The sequence below is a fragment of the Ptiloglossa arizonensis genome, chromosome 6 (genome assembly GCF_051014685.1).
Source record: "Ptiloglossa arizonensis isolate GNS036 chromosome 6, iyPtiAriz1_principal, whole genome shotgun sequence".
NCBI classification, from domain to species: Eukaryota; Metazoa; Arthropoda; class Insecta; order Hymenoptera; family Colletidae; genus Ptiloglossa; species Ptiloglossa arizonensis.
The window spans coordinates 9,742,408-9,763,327 of NC_135053.1; the positions used below are offsets into that span (position 1 = coordinate 9,742,408).

Below are 20,920 nucleotides of genomic sequence, written 5' to 3' on the forward strand. Positions count from 1 at the left end.
TTTTTCGTCACCTTCACGGGCGAGGTTAAAACGACAATCTTAGGCCTCGTCAAAATACTGCCGGATACGTGAGGACATTCCGAAAATCGAGCGCGAAGCAACCGAGGTGATTATTTTTTCTCACAAACAAACACGAATCAAGAAAACAAAACGAACGTTCAATCAACCGTTACGTGTGTACGGAATTCAAAATTCCCACCATTCGCTCGATCGTTCGGAACGTCCACTTTGCATCTGGATCAATCCGTCCATAACGTGTCTCACTCCGAGGCATTTGCACAAATGCGTGCATATTAATCATTGGGACTACAAAAACATATCATCATATGTAATGATAATGATACCGTATATATATGTATATATACGTATATATATGTATACATACATATATATACATACATACATATATATATTTAAAAAATATTAAGCAATAAGATTTTATTTATATGCCCGTAGGAAGAAAAATTTGAATGATGAAGCGAACACTGCATATCAACATGTGTGTCTGGGCAAGGATTAGCTTATATATATACATAATTATAAATATAAATATATATACGTATATATGTGTTTATATACATATATATATCTATAATCTTTACTTCGTCGTTGTCAGGCGTTAATGTTAAACTTAATTATCATTAATTAATTATTAGATTGTGAAAGAATTTCTTCAGGTTCTAAGCAAGATTTGGAAATAATAAAAGAAGCAAAATAAGTGATGTGTGTTTACTATTCCTAACTCTAACTCCTAATTATCATTTAATATCCTTAATTAATTACAAAACTTGATTACAGATAACAATCCACAGATGTGAATAAGCGTGATTTTTTTTAAAAATGAATAAAAATGAAATGAACCAACAAATGCACGAAAGTATAAATTTATAAGAAATTGTTTGCTTGAAGTTTTCACAAAACGTACCTCCTGATGGCGCTAGTGAAGCTAGAAGTGCTCTGTAAAGATTTGGCGGTAAACCGATAAGCGTATTCGATATTTCGTAATTGATCTAACGTAAATTATTTGCTCAAAGTTTATACTCAAATTTTAATAAAAAATGGTTCACAAAATTGACGAGGAATGCAACGATTCATTTATGAAACCGAAAAATGAAAAACCGCAAGTCTTCGAAAGGAAACAGGCTCAATACAAAGATCTGTCGAAGAAATTCGTGAGCACAAAAAGTGATTATTCAAAACAATTTGCACACATCTACGCGATTAGACTTGCTGAATTAAGGGACGTTTTGATTCCGCAAGTTCAAACTAAATGGGGTATGTATTTTAATTTTACAGGAAACATTATTTGGATTACTTGAAGGGTTATGGTAATAAAAATAAAGAAAAACTCACATGTAGAGAAGTTACTTTTTCATTAAAACAATACTTTTCTAAACACCATTTAATCATAGTTTTATTTGCATAGCAAATATTCCCATAGTAAAATTAGCCGATCTGGAAAACTTAGAGGGCCAACAATGTATAATAATTGGTACACTTTACAAACACCAACAATGGAAGCCATCGATTTTACGTGAACTTAGCGAAGATCATCAACTTGCTGCACCTTGTTCTAGGTCAGATTATTGTTCTGAAAATGATCAACCTTTCCTAGAGGATGAAATGTTACGTATTAAGTTAATAGGTGAACAAGTTAATCTAAAATACATTGTTACTGGAGTTGTTTGTGCCATATTGGGCAATGAAAATGATGATGGAACATTTAAGGTAATTGCAATTTAAATGAACATTGTAACAATTCGTCCATACATCGTATGGACTATGAATAATACATTATAATTAGGTTAAAGATTGGAGTTTTCCTGGCTGTGGACCACAAAAATCTTTAACAAAGTGTAAGTCAAAAGAAAAATTAGTCATAGTATCTGGATTAGATTTATCTAAAAATCTTAAAAACTTAGAAACGTGTCTTTTTGTTGAATGGTTGTGTGGAATGGCTGGTAATGCAAATATGCAAAAAGAGGGAACTTCAATTATTCGTCTCATAATAGCAGGTAAACTTAATTCTACCACTCTGTAATTGTTTAAGACGATTAATATATTAATCTCTATTATTAGGTAATACTGTAAAAAGTAACAATACAATATATACAGGAGCAAACACACTGGCTAAAGAAATTGAAGAAGCAACAAAAAACATGGATATTTTTTTAAGTAATTTAGCAATGTGTTGCTGTGTTACTTTAATGCCAGGCGAATATGATCCTACTAATGCTATGTTACCTCAGAAACCATTACATCCGTGTCTATTACCTAAATCATCTAGGTAATATTTTCTTTACATGGTCATTAGCTAAAATAACCAGTGTATACTTTGTAGAGATATACAAATTTCTTCTACTCCTGTCTTATAGACTTGAAAGCTTTAAAAGTACTACAAATCCATGGATTGGTACAATTGAAGAACAAATAATAATCGGTAACAGTGGTCAATCAATTAATGATATTATCAAAGCAACGGGTGAGACTAATATTTCACCTATTGAATGGCTTGAGAAAACTCTATTATGGAGACATATATGTCCAACTGCTCCAGACACATTGCTGGCCTGTCCATATTACGAAAATGATTTATTTATCATGAAAGAATGTCCAAACATATATTTTGTAGGCAATACAGACAAATTTGAAACAAAACTATGGAAAGGTTTGTGTATTTTTTTAAATAATTAAATGAATATTTTTTCATAACACAAAATTTATTCGTAATTTAATTTTCAGGTAATGAAAATCAAATAGTTAGGTTGATATCAGTTCCACGTTTTAGTACTACTCATACAGCAGTGATAGTAAGTTTGGATAATTTAGATACACAATACATTTCTTTTGGTAATGCATAAATAGCCACTGTCTTGATAAATTTTTATCCAAAACAAAAAAGTTTCATATTTTTTATATAATACATTAATTTTACATAGATTAGCATGTATACGTATGAGAATTTTCCCAAATAATATACAAATAGTTTTAAAAACTTAAATTCTTTATTATATCTTGTTTGTTTGGATTTGTGAAATGATCAAAATTAACACATAAGTAGTATAAAGAAAAAACATGGTCCATTGCTGCCTATTTATTTTTATTCAAAATGTGATGTACAAAATCTAAGCACACGACTTTTAAATATATGTATGCTTGACTAAATATAAAGTATGCAATAAGAAAGAAATTACATGTAATATCACAGATTGTTAGAAAATCGCGAAATCACAGTGACAGAAGATTTTAAATAATGAACTTGTTACTTAAACATGACATCATGCTTTATAAATTATAAATAGTAAGAACATAACAGTCAAAATACAGGATACAATTAAAAATTATTTAACAACAGAGTTTTGTATTTAATTCATTTTAAATATTGACTTGGCTGTAAAAACTAAAACGAGCTAATTATATGATCTTTTCATAATTCGATGTTCTTACCTGCATATTATAATATGAAAAAAAATATGAAGTGAATGTAAATGACTATGTACATATTCTATAAGTTAACTGTTTTTGACTGTTATATGAGACGTGAAAATTATGAAATCATTTGAAGAAATCATAATAAACTATATCAGAGAAGTCAAATATAGAAATATGGTAGCGTACACAATATAGGGACACATACAATAAATTATAATATAATGTGTGATAATTGGATTCTAGTCGCGTGCTTTGAATTATTTTACAATGAAAATTACTTGTCGCAACTAGAAAAAATATGCAACGTCGAAGGGTAATGCTACAGAATGTTTCGGTTGGCACTTTTATTTAACGTAAGAATTTGATTATAATATAAATACATTTTTATTCTTTTGTATAAAACTGTCTAATTCTGTTTGTATGAGATTCTAACTTTTGAAGGACTGTGTCCCATCATTATTTATAACAATGAAAGAAAAACATAACAATATCCTTATCTTAAATAAAAGGATGATATCCGTACAATTCTAATGCTTTGGCCGAAATAGCAATACTTAAAAAGCAATTATTAAGGTTTTCCATTGATTTAAGCAGAATGAAGTTATAAAATTTATATTTATAATACACTTTACAGATTCGTAATACCATTAACTTAAGGTGCATATTACATGACCGACAGGTATATATAACAATTGACAGGTAGCTTCTGCATATAGTAACGACGATTTAGAGATACTGTACTTATTAAAGGTTTTATCCTATCTCTTAGCCGTCGGACGTATTCGTTCCTTTTCAGTATCCCTATCGTCAGCTACTGTCCATTCAGGATCATTGGGATCCTCACCTTCTATGTCACAACAAGCTGATTCCGTCGAGTCTGACTCTGGAGAATCCATTTCCCCATCCTAGAAACGAAATATATCGTCTACCTAAATACTTATAAAAAAAAAAAACTATTTTGCCCGACGGTTATTCTGCATATATATTACAAAAACTATATTTAAATTTGCAAGCTTATATGAAGAAAACAAACAGCGGACTAATTCATTAAAAGATTCTAATGCTTATAAAAAGATAAGTTTATGTAAACGCAATGCAATTTCTCTTAATATTGCTAAACTCTGAAATATGCGATAAAATAAAATGAATCATGTTAAAATAGGAAGCATCAAATGGTACTGCTTACCAGAGACAGCCTCGAGGAGCCATGAAAGTTGGCTCAAAGTTTACATTAATAATCAGTACGAGCACACATTTGGTTGTAATAAAAAGTTCTGACATAGATAATTAACAGTGAAGCATTTAATACAAGTACAGTGTACGTACATCATCTGCTTTTTCTTCTTCGCGGGAACAAAGAGACGCTGACGAAGCTTGCCAATGCCCATCTGGCATCACTTCCAGCATTTTGTCATAAACTTCTTCGGATAATGGAAATACTCTTGGTTCGTATGGCAAAATCTAATTAAAAGCATTATATGATTTGTTTTGTATATCATAACTTTTTATATTTATACAAACACTGTACACATTAATATAATAATAACATTTATGTTACATTAACAGAAATAGTACCTCATTTTCATCTTCATTTACCGAAGTACTAGTGTCATCTTTTCCTAATCTTAACGTAGGTGTAGTACGACGTCGTAAAGCATTTTGTAAAGCAGATGTATGTGACCGACTTGTGTCCGAGTTTTGTTGATGTTCCGAGTCTTGAATTTGTGAAGGAGTCGCAGGAGGTGATGTAATTGGCGACATCATATCTCCACCAAAATCACTTGCATGCGGAGACATAGGATCTAAAAGAAAACATAATTCATCATATTATATAACATAACATTTTTTGTAAGCGAAGTAGAAATATTTTATCATTGATCATTTTAATATTGTTATACAAATTATACAACACATGTGTTTTTAATTTTAAAATATTAAATAACTAAATATATTAAAAATGATATTAACCTGGTGTATTTGCACCACTATCTGCTCGACTATCCGTCCTGCGATTGTGGCGAATACGTGACTGATGTGGCATATTTACATACGTCATAAACCGTTTATTTTCCTCTCGTTCACTACGTTCATGCCTCAAAGCAATAGTTTCATCCGACATATCTTCGAACTAAAAAAAATGAAGATACTTTGTCCTTCAAAAAATATGACTAATTTTATGTTTACAAAGTTAAATAAACTTACATCACTGTCTTGACTAGGCCTGTGCACAACACCATTTTTAATATCCAGTTTTGATGGTTCATCACATAACCTCCACCTTTATTTATCAGAAAAAAGGTACATAAACATACCATACACATTTGGAATATGAAACATCATTTGATAAAATTTTACTTACTTTGGTGTTAATATTTCTTTGTATTGTAATTTTTCGAGCCTAGTTGAAGCAGCTACACTGTATGGTATAACAATATTATCAATATCATATGAATTTTGCCTTAAACGTCTGAAATGAAATATTTTATTTATGAAACAATTAATATTTCTTTTTCATAGAACTACTAATCGATGATACTAACCCATGGGAAGTGGAACTCTTCTCTTTAACAATATTTTTTTCTGAAGACGGAGTAGTATGGTGCAATGGAGAAGGCACAGGAGACGAATGTTTACTAGAGCTGGAAAGGGCACTAATATCATCATCATCTTCAGTTGGCAATTTTTGTACCCTTTTTCTGCTTATACCATGAATACTTCTATCATGACCAAGCCTATTTCTTTTTCCCTTTAACATTTTTCTCTTGATTCCTGAAAAAGAGAAATGAATAATTAAAATACAGACATATCTATTAATGTAATTAATAAATAGCTTTTGAATTAAGCAACTATATAGTACTATACAGCACATACTTGCTGTAAGAATAGTTGAAGACGATTTTTTTAACCGAGCTGCATATTTTGCTCTATGCCCTGGAAGTTTTTTATTCCTTCTCTCATTACTATCTTTATCCTTTAATCGAGTAATTCGTAAATTTCCCCTTAACATTTTTTGCTGCCATTCCACTGATTTCATGATAGCTTCCAGGTGAGTTCCTTGCACAATTTCTAGACAACAAAAATGTTTAGATACATTATACATATTCCGAATATTTTTAGACATTGTAGATTTAAATACAAGGTACTAAAGTTTTTTTAAATGTTTATTATAGTACACAGGAGATAAATAATACTTTATTTACCATCAGGAAATGACAAAACAGGATGATAACTAGGATCAACAAGTGCAACTCGTTCTTGTACAGACATCTGTTCAATTGGTTCTTGTGGTTGCATTGGATCCAATCTTCCAGTGCATAGAGCACAGGGAGGTAATACATTATCACAATTGCATCTTACTGTTGAAGCTTTTGCAGCTCGTTTAGAGACTTCGTGTAACCTGTCTACTTGTAATAGTTTCCTCTTCCTATAAAAACTCCACACAAATGGCCGTGTTCTACTAGCTGGCAGTTCACCTTCCGGTGAATTATAACGTCCTGTAGAACCCGGTAAAACGCCACTATACCCATTCACTGTTTCTGAATTATCAAGTATCACTAATCCCTTGTTAGCCCTAATATGCCGTTGCAATTCATTATGCTGTCTAATTCTATATTCCAAGTCTGATATTTGTGCTTGTAACCATGTCCATCTTGCTGCTACACCTGCACGATCCTGAGCATACCTCCATGCTGCTCTTTTTGATCTACAAGTAATGTTAACAAAAATATACTAAATATAAAATACTTTAAATCCTTTTTCAACATTTTTATAGTTATAAATGTTAAATTAACTTCCAAAATATATTGTAGATTTCATTTTTAATGTTGACATTGTTTAAATTATGTTAAATTTTAATATTTATCATGCATCTTAATGGGTTTTATTAAATTCAATAACTACTTTTACTAAATATTTGCACATATAGCAGAAAAACAGCATTCTGCATCTAAAATGTAAATATTCCATGTTAAATAGAAAACATTATCCAACTAAAATTATCTGAAACCGGCCCAAAAGATTATTCGGTTTCTAACTTTTTTATGAACATACAGAATTGAATAAGATGAGAGCTTTTTATGACACACAGCAAAAAGCATATGTAATAACAAGTTGTATTATGAGCATATGTGTATTATGAAAATTATTTCGAAAGACAAGTGCTACCTAAAATTATCTAAATTATTTCATTAGTATATGTTACTTGAAATAAAGAATAAATAGAATGGCCTTAAAGATTACCTACTAGATAATAAACAATATAATTCAATTATAAAAAAGAATTAAAACTCACATAGATAAATGTTGCTGATGTGGATTATTAAATGTCTGCATTTCATCACAACTTTCTCCGCCACTACTAGATGCAGTACAGTCAGAATCAAGAGTAGACTCCACAATATGCAATTGTGTAGCTAAAGGTCCAGCCACACTCTCCACTTCATCACCTTTAACTTTAACTTGTGGGGTACCAAACACTGGCTGACGACTGCCATTATTGCCAGAAGTACTACCCAAACTGTCACGTGATCCACCACCAAAATATCGGCAACATAATCGCTGACGATTCACACTATTGCTCTGGGCAACACACATCTTTTCAATTTTTTGCAAAAACGAATTCAAGCTACTACTAATCTCAGGAAAGTTTCTAACATTAGACTTAGAACTGATATTAACCAATTCTTGAAAAAGATATTTTTTCACTCCATGATGGGCAAGTTCAAGAACTCCTGTATTTTCTTCTGCAACGTGCCTGCCTATTAGTCTTGCTTGAAGCTTCCTCAGTCTTCTTAGTAGAAATGCACATCTCCTTTCATTTTCAAACTGTTTTTGCGCCACTATATCTTGCTGTAACTTCAAGTTGTTAGTTTTTTGTTGGTCCACTGTATCAGCAATAGTCATATTGTTACAAATACTCATAACATCAACATCATTAAGTAAATCCCGTTCAAAGGAAGAGAATCCTTCCTCAGGCATAGAAAACATCTCTACTCCATCTACAGCACTTTGCACTGGTTCACTACTGCCTGCAGATATATTCTCTGCATTTTCCACTCCTTCAATAGATTTAATAACTTGCAAAATCTCTTCAACATTCTGTCCAATATCGCCGACATTGCCCATGTTGCACTGCTCACTATCTGTAGTTATATCAGTACTGAAGGCCATTATCTGATCCACATCTAGATTTTTATTGTCTCCTGTAGCTTCTGAGCCCACCAAAGGCAAGTCTGCGCTTGATTTTAAGAAACCCATGTTGTCCGTTTGATCACCCATAGATGGGTCGTTCATTATAATATCAGTCAACTTTTTTTCTGGACTGTCCAGAATGTTTGCTTGTTCACAGTCCTGTTTAATTAATGCCTTTTTTGCAATCAGGTCAGATCCGTGCGTAAATGTAGACAAACGATCAAGATCATTGGCATATTTTGAGTTGATGACATCACGAATGAGATCCTTGGATATGCCGTGTAAACACTGTTCGTCGATCCTAGATGGTTGAACGTTTGCAGAGACAACAAATTTTGCCAGAATTTCACGATTCTGACACACTTCTGCAGCCTGCTCTGGGGAAAGGAACCCACCAGCTGGAAGGGAAGGGAACAAATTTTCAGGCTTTTGAGGACCGCCTTCCGTCAGAGCAGGGGCCATCACTGCCACTGACACTGCCAGTGCTGCGGCCTCGACATCCAGAGGCTCCCACGTGCGTATGCACCCACACCTGCACTTCACGTGCACTGTGCTCACTCCCATTCATTCATTACTAATTTATTGTCCTGCACTTTTATTATTTGATCTTATCCCCCAAATAAGTTTCCCCTTTGTGATTTTCTTCCTCCCGTGTATTATTTTCCTTAGCTTCTATTCATTTTTCGTTAAATATTATGTTGTTTCGATAATCTTTTCCATATCCATAATGTTTAATTTCTTCATTTACATGCTTGGAGCCCACCAATGACATCAATTAACCTGTAAATAAATTACACAAGAATAAGTTTTTAAATAATAATGAAAATATGTATAAATATTGTTTAATTATAATTTTTAATTAAAAGAAATACTCTGCATTATATCAATGTCTTCTGATTACATCTGAGTAAACTGTACAAAAAGAAATGTTCGAAAAAACTATAATCATTACCTGTGAAACTATTATTACTACCATAGCATTGCATTTGAATTTTAGATCACATTTCTTTCGTATAATTTGTACCCAAGAAAATAAATTTAATACAAAGTAGAACAAATATTATTCTGTATTGTATACTAAGATTATCCATAAAAGGAACTGATAAAAGATGCTGTTATTTTATTCTAAGTCTGAGATTCATCTCGTGATCAATGTCATTAATATTTATAAATTTTGTATACATTGTATCCATAAGAATATACATCTATAATGTTACAATTATATTATATATAATATGTGTACATTTTAAAAAGCTACGAAGATATATTAGCATATGAAAATCAGAAAAATACTGTTATTAATTTTGATTTCAATATTGGTTTTTATATTTCTTTGGTTATGAAAATTTGGTATTACAAAGATTTTGATATAATTTAACCCAACATTTATCGATACTAAATTTTTGTGTTAAATTGTTAGGGGTAAAATTAATTTTAGTCTGTCCTTATAAACATTATCTTACATGACAAATAAATAAGGAATTTATACAGAAGTAATAAGAAAATAAATTAATACAAAATATAATAAAAGTAAAACAAGTTTAAATAAAATGCCTCACTAATATCATACACAAGACAATTGATACGAAAGTACCTACAAAAATTAAGCTATAATAAACTTTTGTATGTAAAAAATTATTTATAATTGTAGGAATTTAAATGTTCCAACTCTAAATAATTATATTTTGTTATTTAAATGTTGTAACTTCACTTTTGTATTTTTTTTCTTTGCTCTGAGATACACATAAAAACATAAAACTCACATTTAATTACATAGCTTTGTCTTTTGTTAGACAGAAAATTCAAATTTACCCAGTACACAAACAATTGTTACAAGAGTTACATATTTCTAATACTGGAAGTTCTCTAATTATCTACTTAAACAATTATGTAATGTAAACAACAAAGTGCTTTGGTAATTATTGAGTAAAATAACAAGATGATAAGTACATAGGTAAATACTTTACCAACAAAACAAGGTAAATACTTATTGAAAACAAATAGGATAAGTAATTAATGACGGTTTTAGTGGTGTACATAACATAAAACAATATATTATATTAAATATTTACTCACAAAATAGAAAAACGGAGTACGGAAAATTATTCTAATAAAAGAACAAAGAAAATTTGGAATACTGCTCACCTTATTCTTTTTGCATGCAGATAGGAAGCATATTTAAAATTGCAGAGTATTCAGGGTAACGTTTCCCGTAGGAGTAACATCCAAGCACGCAAGATAATATAAGAAGAACGTCAGAAAGGCGAGAGATCGTTCTTCCCACGAAGATATATGTATGTTCCAGCGCTGGATCACTATTTTCAAGCGGTGAACTTCGAACGTAGACTAACCCAAAGCGGTATGCGACTGCCGGCGAACGATAATAACGCGTTATTAAAAAATTGGAATACGTTGGAACGAGAAACGCGCATAAAAGAAAGTTCAGAGAACACTTTGTTTGAGAAAGCTACGAGGTGTAAACGACGGGGGAAGAAGTGGTGTAAAAAGGAAGAAGAGGAAGCGGAAATATGAAGGAAGCGTATTCGAAGGTGTAAAATTCGCGTTAGCCACTGCAATACGATGCGTTGCACATAATTACACTAGATATCACTACCGAGTGTACATGTTGATGAGATTAATAACAGGTACGCTAGCATCGCTTGACGCATTCCCACGTGATTACTCGTCGCGAAATATAGAAAACCAAATGAGCGGCGGCGGCGGCGGCGGCAGCGGCGGCGGCGGCGGCAGCGGCAGCGGCAGCGTTTCCTCGTCGTGGCACAGGATTGGAAAACAAAGATAAAAACATGCCGCACAGCACCACCGCCGTCCTCGTCCTCAGCAGAGGAGGCAGTTCTCTCTCGTCAGCTGCACGTCTATTGCATAATGACGCGCAAGATTTGTATCCCCGGTAATGGCACTCGTATACGAATCACTTCGCGTCGTCGGCGATGTCCACGTACGCGAAAAACCTTCACACACGCGACTTCCGCAGAGATGCCGAGAGCATTGAGAGTAGCACGGAGAGAAAGGGAAAGAGACAGAGGAAACGAAGAAACCGAGAAAGATGCATGTGAGAGAGACGAGGAACGAAAGAGAAGGCACGACAGAGAAAGAAGACACTAACGTGTTTCGCCTGGCGAATAGCGTAACCACGAGACGTGCGTTAACGCGGACGTAGGCGCGTTTACACGCTTGAACAGCGATCGGTTCCGAAAAAAAAAGAAGTAGTCGAACGAGAACACACGGAAGAACGAGGCAAGCGGCTTCCTTCGCGGTACTCTCGTGTGGCGTACAATGGCGGAACAAAAAACAGATTCGTAGTCAGCTTCTTTTGGGCAGTTTCCCCTCCTATAACGCTCACCTCGCTTTGGGGGCGCTCGACATAATCGCACATACACCCGCAAGATCCACGAATAATCGAGCGTTCTTTGGCACTACGCAACACGACACGACTTTCGTGCAACTCGCACGGATATAAATGTCCGTCACACCCAATGCACGATAATCCCTCGGCCGATTTCTCGTTACAAGGAACGCGCGTACTTCTAACCGTTTTGCGTCACTTCTCGGTATTTGTCGGTATGCACGCGATTCCGGTAGGTCAGATTTTTCCTCTTTGAATACGAACACCGACGTCAATTTTAGTAAAAGTCACACAAGCAACGCGAGCTATTTATCAATAATATATAGGAAATTCGACCAACTTCGCTGTTGCTGAAGCGGGATCGACCAATACTGCAGTGCTGCTGCCGGATGTGGCCTTCGTGCCACGCTACCCAATCGGATTCATTTTCTATCTATAATGTCGGCGGTAAAGTCCAATTCGCAGCTCGATACGTGAATGCTAATAAAAAACCCTAGACTTTGCACGCTGATTTTCCCGCTTATTCCCTACAGGCACACCTGCTGTTACAGCGCAAACTGCAAAACACGTTATATCGGAATGATAGCGTCATGTTAAATACAAATATACCACGAATTTTCATATGTCGTTAATCTGTTTTTCAACAGGAATATTTAAAATTTAAATATATCTGTGTTGGTCATGATGCCAAATAGTATAATTGAATCCATTGTAGAAAATATATTATATAATATATTATACGAAATTTGAAACGGCTACAAACAATTAACTTTAATGTTTATTCTGATCTTATGTGTATATTTCAATAGACGATTAATGCGTAAAAATATTGTTAGTATATTTAATAATACATGGATGCACGAAAAAGGAAATACGTGACAATGTACATTGTTATTTTTATCAATGTATACACGACTTTTCAATAATTTATGAAGTAACAGTCACATATTGTACACATGTCTAATATAACATAATTTTTTATATAGATATTGAAAATATATAATACTATAATATAACTGGAAATCAGTTATTCGTCAGTTAATTAGAAAATGACTTTTCTCATGTAAATTATTTTAAATAAAGACTATAAATTTCGTATCAACGCATTATGTTTAAATACTTGCACTGTCTCGTTATTGGTTTAATTTGACAGTAGCATCGTCAGATGGCGAAGCAAATCTAGAACTGTCAATGTATCAACACTATTCGATGATTAATATTTGCTAAACATAACAAATGTAATATCGTACAATAGTATAATACAGTTAAAATAAAATTGAATATATTAAAATATAAGAAGTAATAAATATCTTAAATTCTGATAAAATGGATATCGCTAAATCTTTGTTCAATGTTCGTGATCATGAAGGTTATGTTGGGAAAGAAGATCATAATGTAAGTGTTTTAATTTTAAGATGTTTACAATATGTTAATTTCTTATAGCATTTACATTATATAAGGATTTAGATATTCATGTGCCTAAAAATTTCTGTAGTAAAGTATTCAATTTCTATGAGGCTAATGAAGGTTGTGGCACATTTGCTGGCTAATAATTTGAATTTATTCAACATCTCTGCTTTTCAGAAAAAATTGGAAACTGCTATGTCAGAAGATGAATTTGAAGTAGAAATTACAGGGTTGTGTGGAGAAATTTTATCACCTGCTCCTGGGGGTCCATTTTCTGCTTTGACTCCATCCATGTGGCCCCAAGATATTTTAGCTAAATTAAATCAACCAGATGATCCTAATTCACAGCCTGAATATAGGTATATTTTATAAGTAATTTTTTAGAAAGTATTAATGATTTATTTGTTATAATAAAATACATTAGGTTCGATGAATTTGGTTTTCGCGTAGAAGAAGAAGATGGTCCAGAGCAAAGTTCGAAAAAGTTATTAGGTATTCCATTTGTTGAAGATCCCCAACATAGGTATAAAGACAATTAATACATACACATATACACATATATATATATATTTTTTTTTATTACACTATATCTTGTAATTAAAATTAGTAAACTTTATATATGTAGATTACAATGGGTTGCTCTATTGGAGTTCAGTCATAATAAAGAAGTAACAGAAATTTCATGGCAAAATTTAGACAGAAGATTGCCCCGTACAGATAAATTACGTGATATGGTCCATCATGGTGTACCTCATTCACTTAGACCTCAAATTTGGATGAGAATGTCAGGTATACTATATGAAATAAAACAAAAATTCGTGAATTGTAATATTTTAATATTTCACAATTATAATACCACATAATATTACATAAATTATATTTTATGTGTCATAGGAGCATTACAAAAAAAATGTTCTTCTGAAATACTGTACAAAGATATAGTTAAAGCATCGTGCAACGATGCATTAATGACTAATAAACAGATAGAAAAGGATCTGCTTCGTATTATGCCAGCCAATGCATGTTTTAGTCATCTTCATAGTACTGGAATACCACGTTTAAGACGCGTTATGCGTGCTCTTGCTTGGTTATATCCTGACATTGGGTAATAGAGCTTTTATGAATTATTATTACAATATTCTTATTTTATTACTATATTATCATTTATTCTGTAAAGGTACTGCCAAGGTACAGGAATAATAGCAGCTTCTCTCTTATTACTCTTAGAGGAAGAAGATGCTTTTTGGATGATGGCTACAATAGTAGAAGATTTACTGCCAGCATCTTACTATTCTTCAACTTTATTAGGTAATATACTGAAAGATGTATATAATAAATAGTAAGCTGAGAAGTAGATTCTTAACTTTTTATTATTACATAGGTATTCAAGCTGACCAAAGAGTACTTCGTACATTAGTAGCTAATTACCTTCCTGATATAGATCAGGTTCTGGTTCAACATGACATAGAGTTAAGTTTAATATCTTTACACTGGTTCCTAACTTTGTTTGCATCTGTTGTACATATGAAAATATTACTACGTATATGGGATATGTTTCTTTTTGATGGATCTATAGTTTTATTTCAAGTTACACTTGGGATGTTAAAAATTAAAGGTATATATCCATGCCTGTATTCATTGTAAGTGTGACACATTTTTTATTTGATGTAGTATTTATGTAATAATTGCAATAATAATATTTGTTTCCAGAATCTGAATTAAGGCTACTGGAAAATTCTGCCCAAATATTTAATGCTCTCTCAGATATACCGGGGGATATTGATGATGTAGAACAGCTATTTAATGTAAATTTTTATTTTAAATTTTGAATAGTATTTTTTTTTATTAGATAAAATTGCTATAACTAAGAATTGAGGTTTCAGAATCACTGTTTTTTAGATATCTTTAGAAGTAAGTGGATCGTTAACAGACGTTTTAGTCGAAACTCACAGACGTCGGCATTTAGCATATTTAATGGCTGTTCAAGGAGGATTAGTAGGTAATCCTGATGCTGTATTAAATTTACCAAAGCAACATCTTAATAGGTATGTTATTTGTGACAAAGAATTTTAAGAAATCATATATAATTTAATTTTGAAAATTTTATGAAAATATATTTATTTTTTCAATGTACGTTTATAGTAAATACTATTGTATTATCATAATTTTTTAATAATTATTTACATTTTCATGAAGGCGTCAAATGAAGAGAAATAAATCGATGCTTCAGACATTTTTATTTGGAAATTACGATAATGAAGATGACGCAAAATCAAAAAATATTCGTCAAACTGGTATGTAGACTCGTAAAACATAATTTCTTAATACGTTTCAGTGTATTAAATATATATTTATAGTAAAATCTGTAGAAAATTGAAGATTATTTCTGAAATATTTCAGAAATATTGGTAGATTTAAGGGAAGCTGTTTTGCAAGTTGCTAGACATTTTATAAATGTTGATCCAAAATTGGGTAATATTGTACTCATAGCAGATTACAGTATGGAGAGTCATGCAAAGGATCATGATAATTATGTTAATGTATCACGTACCAGAAAGAGAAGAGCTAAAGCATTATTAGGTACTTTAATATAAATGAAATTAATATTCTTGTGATTAGTACAAACGTCATTTCATTGCAGATTTTGAAAGACACGACGATGATGAATTAGGTTTTCGAAAAAATGATATAATCACAATTATAAGTCAAAAAGATGAACATTGTTGGGTTGGAGAACTCAATGGATTAAGGGGATGGTTTCCTGCGAAATTTGTAGAATTATTAGATGAAAGAAGCAAACAGTATACGTGTGCTGGGGATGATGCAGTTAGCGAAGCTGTTACTGATTTAATTAGGGGAACTTTGTGTCCTGCTATAAAAGCAGTATTGGAGCATGGAATGCGTAGACCATCGTTTTTAGGTGGACCATGCCATCCATGGCTTTTCATAGAAGAAGCTTCAAACAGAGAAGTAGAAAAAGATTTCAATTCTGTTTATAGCAGATTAGTACTTTGTAAAACATATAGATTAGATGAAGATGGTAAAGTTCTTACACCAGAAGAGGTAAATCCTAATTATTTATTATTTTTGCTATAAATTATTCTATTTAAATTTATATATAAAATAATTTTTATTGCAGTTGTTATATCGATGCGTTCAATCAGTAAATTTGACACATGATAATGCACATGCGCAAATGGATGTAAAATTACGATCTCTCATTTGTCTAGGATTGAATGAACAAGTTTTACATTTATGGCTTGAAGTTTTATGTTCTTGTGTGGAGATTGTACAAAAATGGTAATAAATTTTGAATGAACTTATATACAATCATTTCTACAATTTATATATCATTGATTTTTTAGGTATCAACCATGGAGTTTTATAAATAGTCCTGGATGGGTACAAATTAAATGCGAATTGAGAATATTAAGTCAATTTGCCTTTAATTTAAATCCTGATTGGGAATTACCGCCCAAGAAGGAACAGTCGCAACCTTTAAAAGATGGTGTCCGTGACATGTTAGTTAAACATCATTTATTTAGTTGGGACCTTTAGCAAACAATATGAAAAATTTAATAATATTTGTATTACAAACTTCTCACGTATTACATGCACCATTAACAAAAAATATTAGAATGTACATTGTGTGCGCGCGTGTGAGCTTGTATGCATGTCACATAAAAATACAATATCGTAATACTTTTACATTTTTATGTATTACATATAAATTGTTTGAGTTTTATTGTTAATCATAAACAGATGTCAATATTTTAATCATATTTAAAATTAAACTAGTTAATTACAACCGAATACGAATTGTGTGTATATGGATATGTGTATGTTACATGTTGTTCTACTATCTGCAGAAGGAAGTTATAAAGTGGATGATAAATTTATCAAACATTTAATCAATGTGACAATTACTGCATTTTAATTTTGAAAAGTTTCGATGATAATTTGCACGAGTGTATTATTTATTCAATGTATGATTACATTCAATGTATACAAATATATATAATTTTTAGTTATATTATAATTTGTTTAATATATAAAACTTTTAATTTATACTAAAATAATTTGGCCAATATAATATTATATCACAGTAGCTCTTGGTCTTTCAATAATTTTTAAGATGGAAATTTTCTATTTCTACGGCAACACGGTTCTACTAAATTATCATCAATAATTTTTATATTAACCTTATCAGCCTCATCTTTGATAAGATGTGAAGGTCCAGCTAAGTAATTGTCCCAATCAAAAGTCATCTGCTCATGCTTTCTTCTGTATTCTTCAATAGTAGAAGGATTAATATGGAAATCATGGTTATCTAAAGCATTTTCAAATATCTCATTTTTAACAAAATCTATTCTACAATCGCATTTTCGTTTTCTGATGTAAATAAAGTGTAAATCCATGACATTAGTGCCAGTGAAACCAGTTTTCAATAAGTCTGAACCTTTTTTGAATCGTGAATATAAATTATATGTATTGTTATCATTTAAAGCATTTTCAGGCAAAATATGTTCAATTTCCATTGTTTGGTATATGAGTGGAAGTACTTCTTCCATTTCGTCTACATTTTCTGCATTGAAAGCGCCTTTCGTTTCCGTCACTTCATCATTTTTTACTTCGTTTTCTATCTCCTGCTTTTTTATTACAAATGTACTCAATTCATGTCTTTTACATATTTCTTCAGGTTGTTGCTGTTCAAATTGTTGTCGTTCTTCTTCCTTCTTTTTCATAGCCTCTTTCTTCATCTTTAATTGAACTATTTTCTCTGATGTTAAATATTTTGCTTTTTCATATAAATGATGAATTATTGGTGCAATAGCAGGATAACCAAATGCTCCTGCTGCATCAGTTGGACCATCTTGACCATCCGTGCCTGCACTTAACATTATTACATTGTACTCTGCAAATCGGGGATTACTTTTAATCTTTGCTAACCAGTCTAAAGAAAAATGTAGAGCTAATTCTTGATTTCTACCACCCTTTCCTTTTCCTTTAACAATTACTGTTGGTTCTCCTCCTCCAATCAATACTACTCCTTCTGCACTTACATTTTCAATCAAATTATAAATTTCATCTACTTTAGTAGTAGATAATGAAAGTATAGGAATATCTTTTACTTTTTCAAAGAATTCTTTTCTGTTCAATGTTTTATCTAATGCAAGGCATATTAAACTTGTTATATAAGCATACATTGAACTTACATCATGTACATTGCCTGTAATATCAGTTCGTAATATTATGGGAATAAGCTTTTTGCGCCGAGCTTCAAATGCAGCTGCTTCAACTGCTACCTCATTATTTCCCAAAATAATGTTATTTACATGTTTAAATGTCTTTGTTTTTCCTTTTCCAGTCAATAGTGGTCTGTCATTAAAAGTTTCTTTAGATATTATAGCTCTTTTCACATCTCCTTCTAGTTTGTCATATAAGTCATACTTCTTTAATACAGTTATTGCTAGCTTAGGTAGTTTACTATTATATACTGTTGGACCACTTGCAATTAAATCTATAGGATCACCCACAATGTCGGATAAAATCAAAGTGATGACAGAAGCTGGAAAAGCCATTCTAGCTAAACCACCACCTTTTACCATAGATAATTTAATTCTTACTGTGTTTAATTCTTTGATATCAGCACCTGCATTTTGAACTGTTCTACAAACTAGCAATTTATCTTCCTGTAAAATTGTTGGTCTCGGCATATAAAGTAATGCAGAGCCTCCACCTGATACTAATACAATTAAAGTATCATTTTCTGTTAAAGATTCTATTAAATCTATGATATCATGTGTTGTGTCTAAACATCTATCATCTGGTTGATTATTTACACTACCTTCACGATATTCAACTACACCAGATACTAATTTAGGAAAATAAAATTTATCTTCGGATTCCCACAGTGCATTGGTTGATGCAGACGGTACGCTAACTATACCTTTCTTCAAATGATTACCAAGCATATGCTCCAAAACTATTGACATACCCATTACAGCTTTACCAAAACCAACCAGATAAACATTTTCTTTTAACTGAAAACTTTGATCAGCAACTTGTAATATTCCATCTTTAAATTTAACTTTATTTATTATGAGAGCTTTTGGTGAAACTGCTTTAACACCAGCAAAATACATATCTTTTAAAATAGATTTACATTCTTTGAGACCTTTTACATCCATAGACATGTTTTCACTTGAAAATTTTACAAATTTTAATAGGTTAGACTTAAAGAAAATCAAACTACTGAAAAAACGTCAGAAAATCATTAATATATAATGTATTAATATAACTTTTGCGTGCAACAATTAAAACACTTGCCTGTATTGTGCGCATTTACGTAATACTCTTTTATAACACATGTCTAAATACCAAATATATTCTGTTACATTGCTTATTTCCTTATTTTTTAATTTGTATCAGATGAAACTTATCTCACAATTGTTCACTTACAAACTTTAATTCATGTATTGACATATATTTACACTTTCTGGAACATTTAACAGTTTAATTTAATTAATAAATATTACGGAAGAAACATTTCGGCAAAGAATTTAAATATTTATTATAACATCCTCCTATTGTTAGTACATGTTTATAAATACTGTTTGCAAGTTTATAAATACTTGCAATTTTGAGTAACTCGTATTCTTGTACACGTAAAATATAATATACAATTTATACACAAATTAAACAGTACCACTACATTGAACGTGAAATAACCTTTTATCACACATACCCTTTCAAACATAAAAACACTATCCGATACATAAAAAATCAGTGAAGTCTAATATTTGTATTAACTGCTGTTAAATATGAAAAAGAGACTACTTATTTAATAAAATTCTGGAAACAAGAGATGTTCGTGTTGAATATTTTGTGGCTCTGAAAAGAGCCGTTTGTATTGGAATTTCTCGATGAAATTTAACCACCAAATCCATAAAGTGTTCTTCCTTGACGCTTTAAAGCATAGACTACGTCCATCGCTGTTACAGTTTTTCTTTTTGCATGCTCCGTGTACGTAACAGCATCACGAATCACGTTTTCAAGGAAGACCTTAAGTACTCCTCGAGTTTCTTCGTATATCAAACCGGAAATTCTTTTAACACCTCCACGTCTTGCCAATCGTCGAATAGCAGGTTTGGTAATACCTTGGATATTATCGCGAAGTACTTTTCTATGTCTCTTTGCACCTCCTTTTCCCAATCCCTTTCCTCCCTTTCCACGACCAGTCATAGTTAAAAGATTTCCTTATAGCGTTCAACTCAAACGTAAAATCGAATATACGGTCTTTTACGCTGGTCGGTCATTATATACTGCTTGCTGGGTTCAGACTGTACATATTCCCCCACCATTTCTCTGTGGACCAATCATAACTCTTCGCTATAACGGTCGCACGAATTGTTCACAACCAATCAGAAACGGCTATTTTAATCATCATGTACATTTCTATTTTGCACCTGGTCACAAGCCAATCAGCGACATCGTAGGTTTCGCATCATGCTTATAAGAAGA

General features: G+C 31.9%; 5 protein-coding genes across 9 annotated transcripts; 2 read left to right on the top strand and 3 right to left on the bottom strand.

Annotated features, from left to right (window-relative positions):
- Window positions 1-1,021: 1,021 nt before the first annotated feature.
- LOC143148326 (DNA polymerase delta subunit 2) lies at window positions 1,022-2,870 on the top strand. The gene is made up of 6 exons (XM_076314582.1): window positions 1,022-1,275; window positions 1,427-1,728; window positions 1,805-2,015; window positions 2,080-2,287; window positions 2,376-2,668; window positions 2,743-2,870. The coding sequence occupies exons 1-6, from the start codon at window positions 1,059-1,061 to the stop codon at window positions 2,859-2,861; spliced, it is 1,350 nt and encodes a 449-aa protein (XP_076170697.1). The 5' UTR covers window positions 1,022-1,058; the 3' UTR covers window positions 2,862-2,870.
- A 1,158-nt stretch (window positions 2,871-4,028) lies between these two features.
- Window positions 4,029-12,367, bottom strand: Nsl1 (non-specific lethal 1). 3 transcript variants are annotated; one of them, XM_076314269.1, is made up of 12 exons: window positions 11,987-12,367; window positions 10,768-10,989; window positions 7,724-9,402; window positions 6,633-7,135; window positions 6,304-6,498; window positions 5,973-6,201; window positions 5,792-5,899; window positions 5,635-5,710; window positions 5,401-5,560; window positions 5,008-5,234; window positions 4,759-4,893; window positions 4,029-4,337 (listed from the first exon to the last, which is right to left on the bottom strand). In XM_076314269.1, exons 3-12 carry the CDS (start codon window positions 9,184-9,186, stop codon window positions 4,191-4,193), a joined length of 3,243 nt encoding a protein of 1,080 aa, XP_076170384.1. In that variant the 5' UTR covers window positions 9,187-9,402; window positions 10,768-10,989; window positions 11,987-12,367; the 3' UTR covers window positions 4,029-4,190. The 3 variants fall into 3 exon arrangements, with proteins under 3 accessions (XP_076170384.1, XP_076170385.1, XP_076170383.1); XM_076314270.1 differs by having other exon boundaries at window positions 5,792-5,848; window positions 10,768-12,367; XM_076314268.1 differs by having other exon boundaries at window positions 10,768-12,367.
- Window positions 12,368-13,167: 800 nt separating this feature from the next.
- Window positions 13,168-17,908, top strand: LOC143147945 (small G protein signaling modulator 3 homolog). Of its 2 annotated transcripts, XM_076313707.1 has the most exons (14): window positions 13,168-13,384; window positions 13,574-13,755; window positions 13,821-13,919; window positions 14,022-14,185; window positions 14,291-14,501; window positions 14,574-14,704; window positions 14,778-15,011; window positions 15,107-15,201; window positions 15,296-15,441; window positions 15,593-15,690; window positions 15,797-15,976; window positions 16,038-16,459; window positions 16,536-16,696; window positions 16,762-17,907. In XM_076313707.1, the coding sequence occupies exons 1-14, from the start codon at window positions 13,316-13,318 to the stop codon at window positions 16,952-16,954; spliced, it is 2,385 nt and encodes a 794-aa protein (XP_076169822.1). In that variant the 5' UTR covers window positions 13,168-13,315; the 3' UTR covers window positions 16,955-17,907. The 2 variants fall into 2 exon arrangements, with proteins under 2 accessions (XP_076169822.1, XP_076169823.1); XM_076313708.1 differs by lacking the exon at window positions 13,168-13,384 and having other exon boundaries at window positions 13,589-13,755; window positions 13,847-13,919; window positions 16,762-17,908.
- Window positions 14,212-19,910, bottom strand: LOC143147946 (glycerate kinase). Of its 2 annotated transcripts, XM_076313711.1 has the most exons (3): window positions 19,727-19,910; window positions 17,599-19,651; window positions 14,212-14,712 (listed from the first exon to the last, which is right to left on the bottom strand). In XM_076313711.1, exons 1-3 carry the CDS (start codon window positions 19,765-19,767, stop codon window positions 14,701-14,703), a joined length of 2,106 nt encoding a protein of 701 aa, XP_076169826.1. In that variant the 5' UTR covers window positions 19,768-19,910; the 3' UTR covers window positions 14,212-14,700. The 2 variants fall into 2 exon arrangements, with proteins under 2 accessions (XP_076169826.1, XP_076169824.1); XM_076313709.1 differs by lacking the exon at window positions 14,212-14,712 and having other exon boundaries at window positions 14,728-19,651.
- A 204-nt stretch (window positions 19,911-20,114) lies between these two features.
- On the bottom strand, window positions 20,115-20,669 carry LOC143147947 (histone H4). The gene has a single exon (XM_076313712.1). It carries the CDS (start codon window positions 20,639-20,641, stop codon window positions 20,330-20,332), a length of 312 nt encoding a protein of 103 aa, XP_076169827.1. The 5' UTR covers window positions 20,642-20,669; the 3' UTR covers window positions 20,115-20,329.
- Window positions 20,670-20,920: the final 251 nt, after the last annotated feature.

Bases quoted from the DNA above. Each gene is read 5' to 3' on its own strand.
- LOC143148326 (XM_076314582.1), top strand. From the start codon at position 1,059: ATGGTTCACAAAATTGACGAGGAATGCAACGATTCATTTATGAAACCG. The intron at 2,016-2,079 runs GTAAACTTAATT...CTCTATTATTAG, and splicing joins TATTCGTCTCATAATAGCAG to GTAATACTGTAAAAAGTAAC. The intron at 2,669-2,742 runs GTTTGTGTATTT...TTTAATTTTCAG, and splicing joins TGAAACAAAACTATGGAAAG to GTAATGAAAATCAAATAGTT.
- Nsl1 (XM_076314269.1), bottom strand. From the start codon at position 9,186: ATGGGAGTGAGCACAGTGCACGTGAAGTGCAGGTGTGGGTGCATACGC. The intron at 6,202-6,303 runs GTATGTGCTGTA...TCTCTTTTTCAG, and splicing joins TTCAACTATTCTTACAGCAA to GAATCAAGAGAAAAATGTTA. The intron at 5,235-5,400 runs GTTAATATCATT...GTTTTCTTTTAG, and splicing joins TAGTGGTGCAAATACACCAG to ATCCTATGTCTCCGCATGCA.
- LOC143147945 (XM_076313707.1), top strand. From the start codon at position 13,316: ATGGATATCGCTAAATCTTTGTTCAATGTTCGTGATCATGAAGGTTAT. The intron at 13,920-14,021 runs GTATAAAGACAA...TTATATATGTAG, and splicing joins GTTGAAGATCCCCAACATAG to ATTACAATGGGTTGCTCTAT. The intron at 15,202-15,295 runs GTAAATTTTTAT...ACTGTTTTTTAG, and splicing joins ATGTAGAACAGCTATTTAAT to ATATCTTTAGAAGTAAGTGG.
- LOC143147946 (XM_076313709.1), bottom strand. From the start codon at position 19,767: ATGTGTTATAAAAGAGTATTACGTAAATGCGCACAATACAG. The intron at 19,652-19,726 runs GCAAGTGTTTTA...ACGTTTTTTCAG, and splicing joins CGTAAATGCGCACAATACAG to TAGTTTGATTTTCTTTAAGT.
- LOC143147947 (XM_076313712.1), bottom strand. From the start codon at position 20,641: ATGACTGGTCGTGGAAAGGGAGGAAAGGGATTGGGAAAAGGAGGTGCA.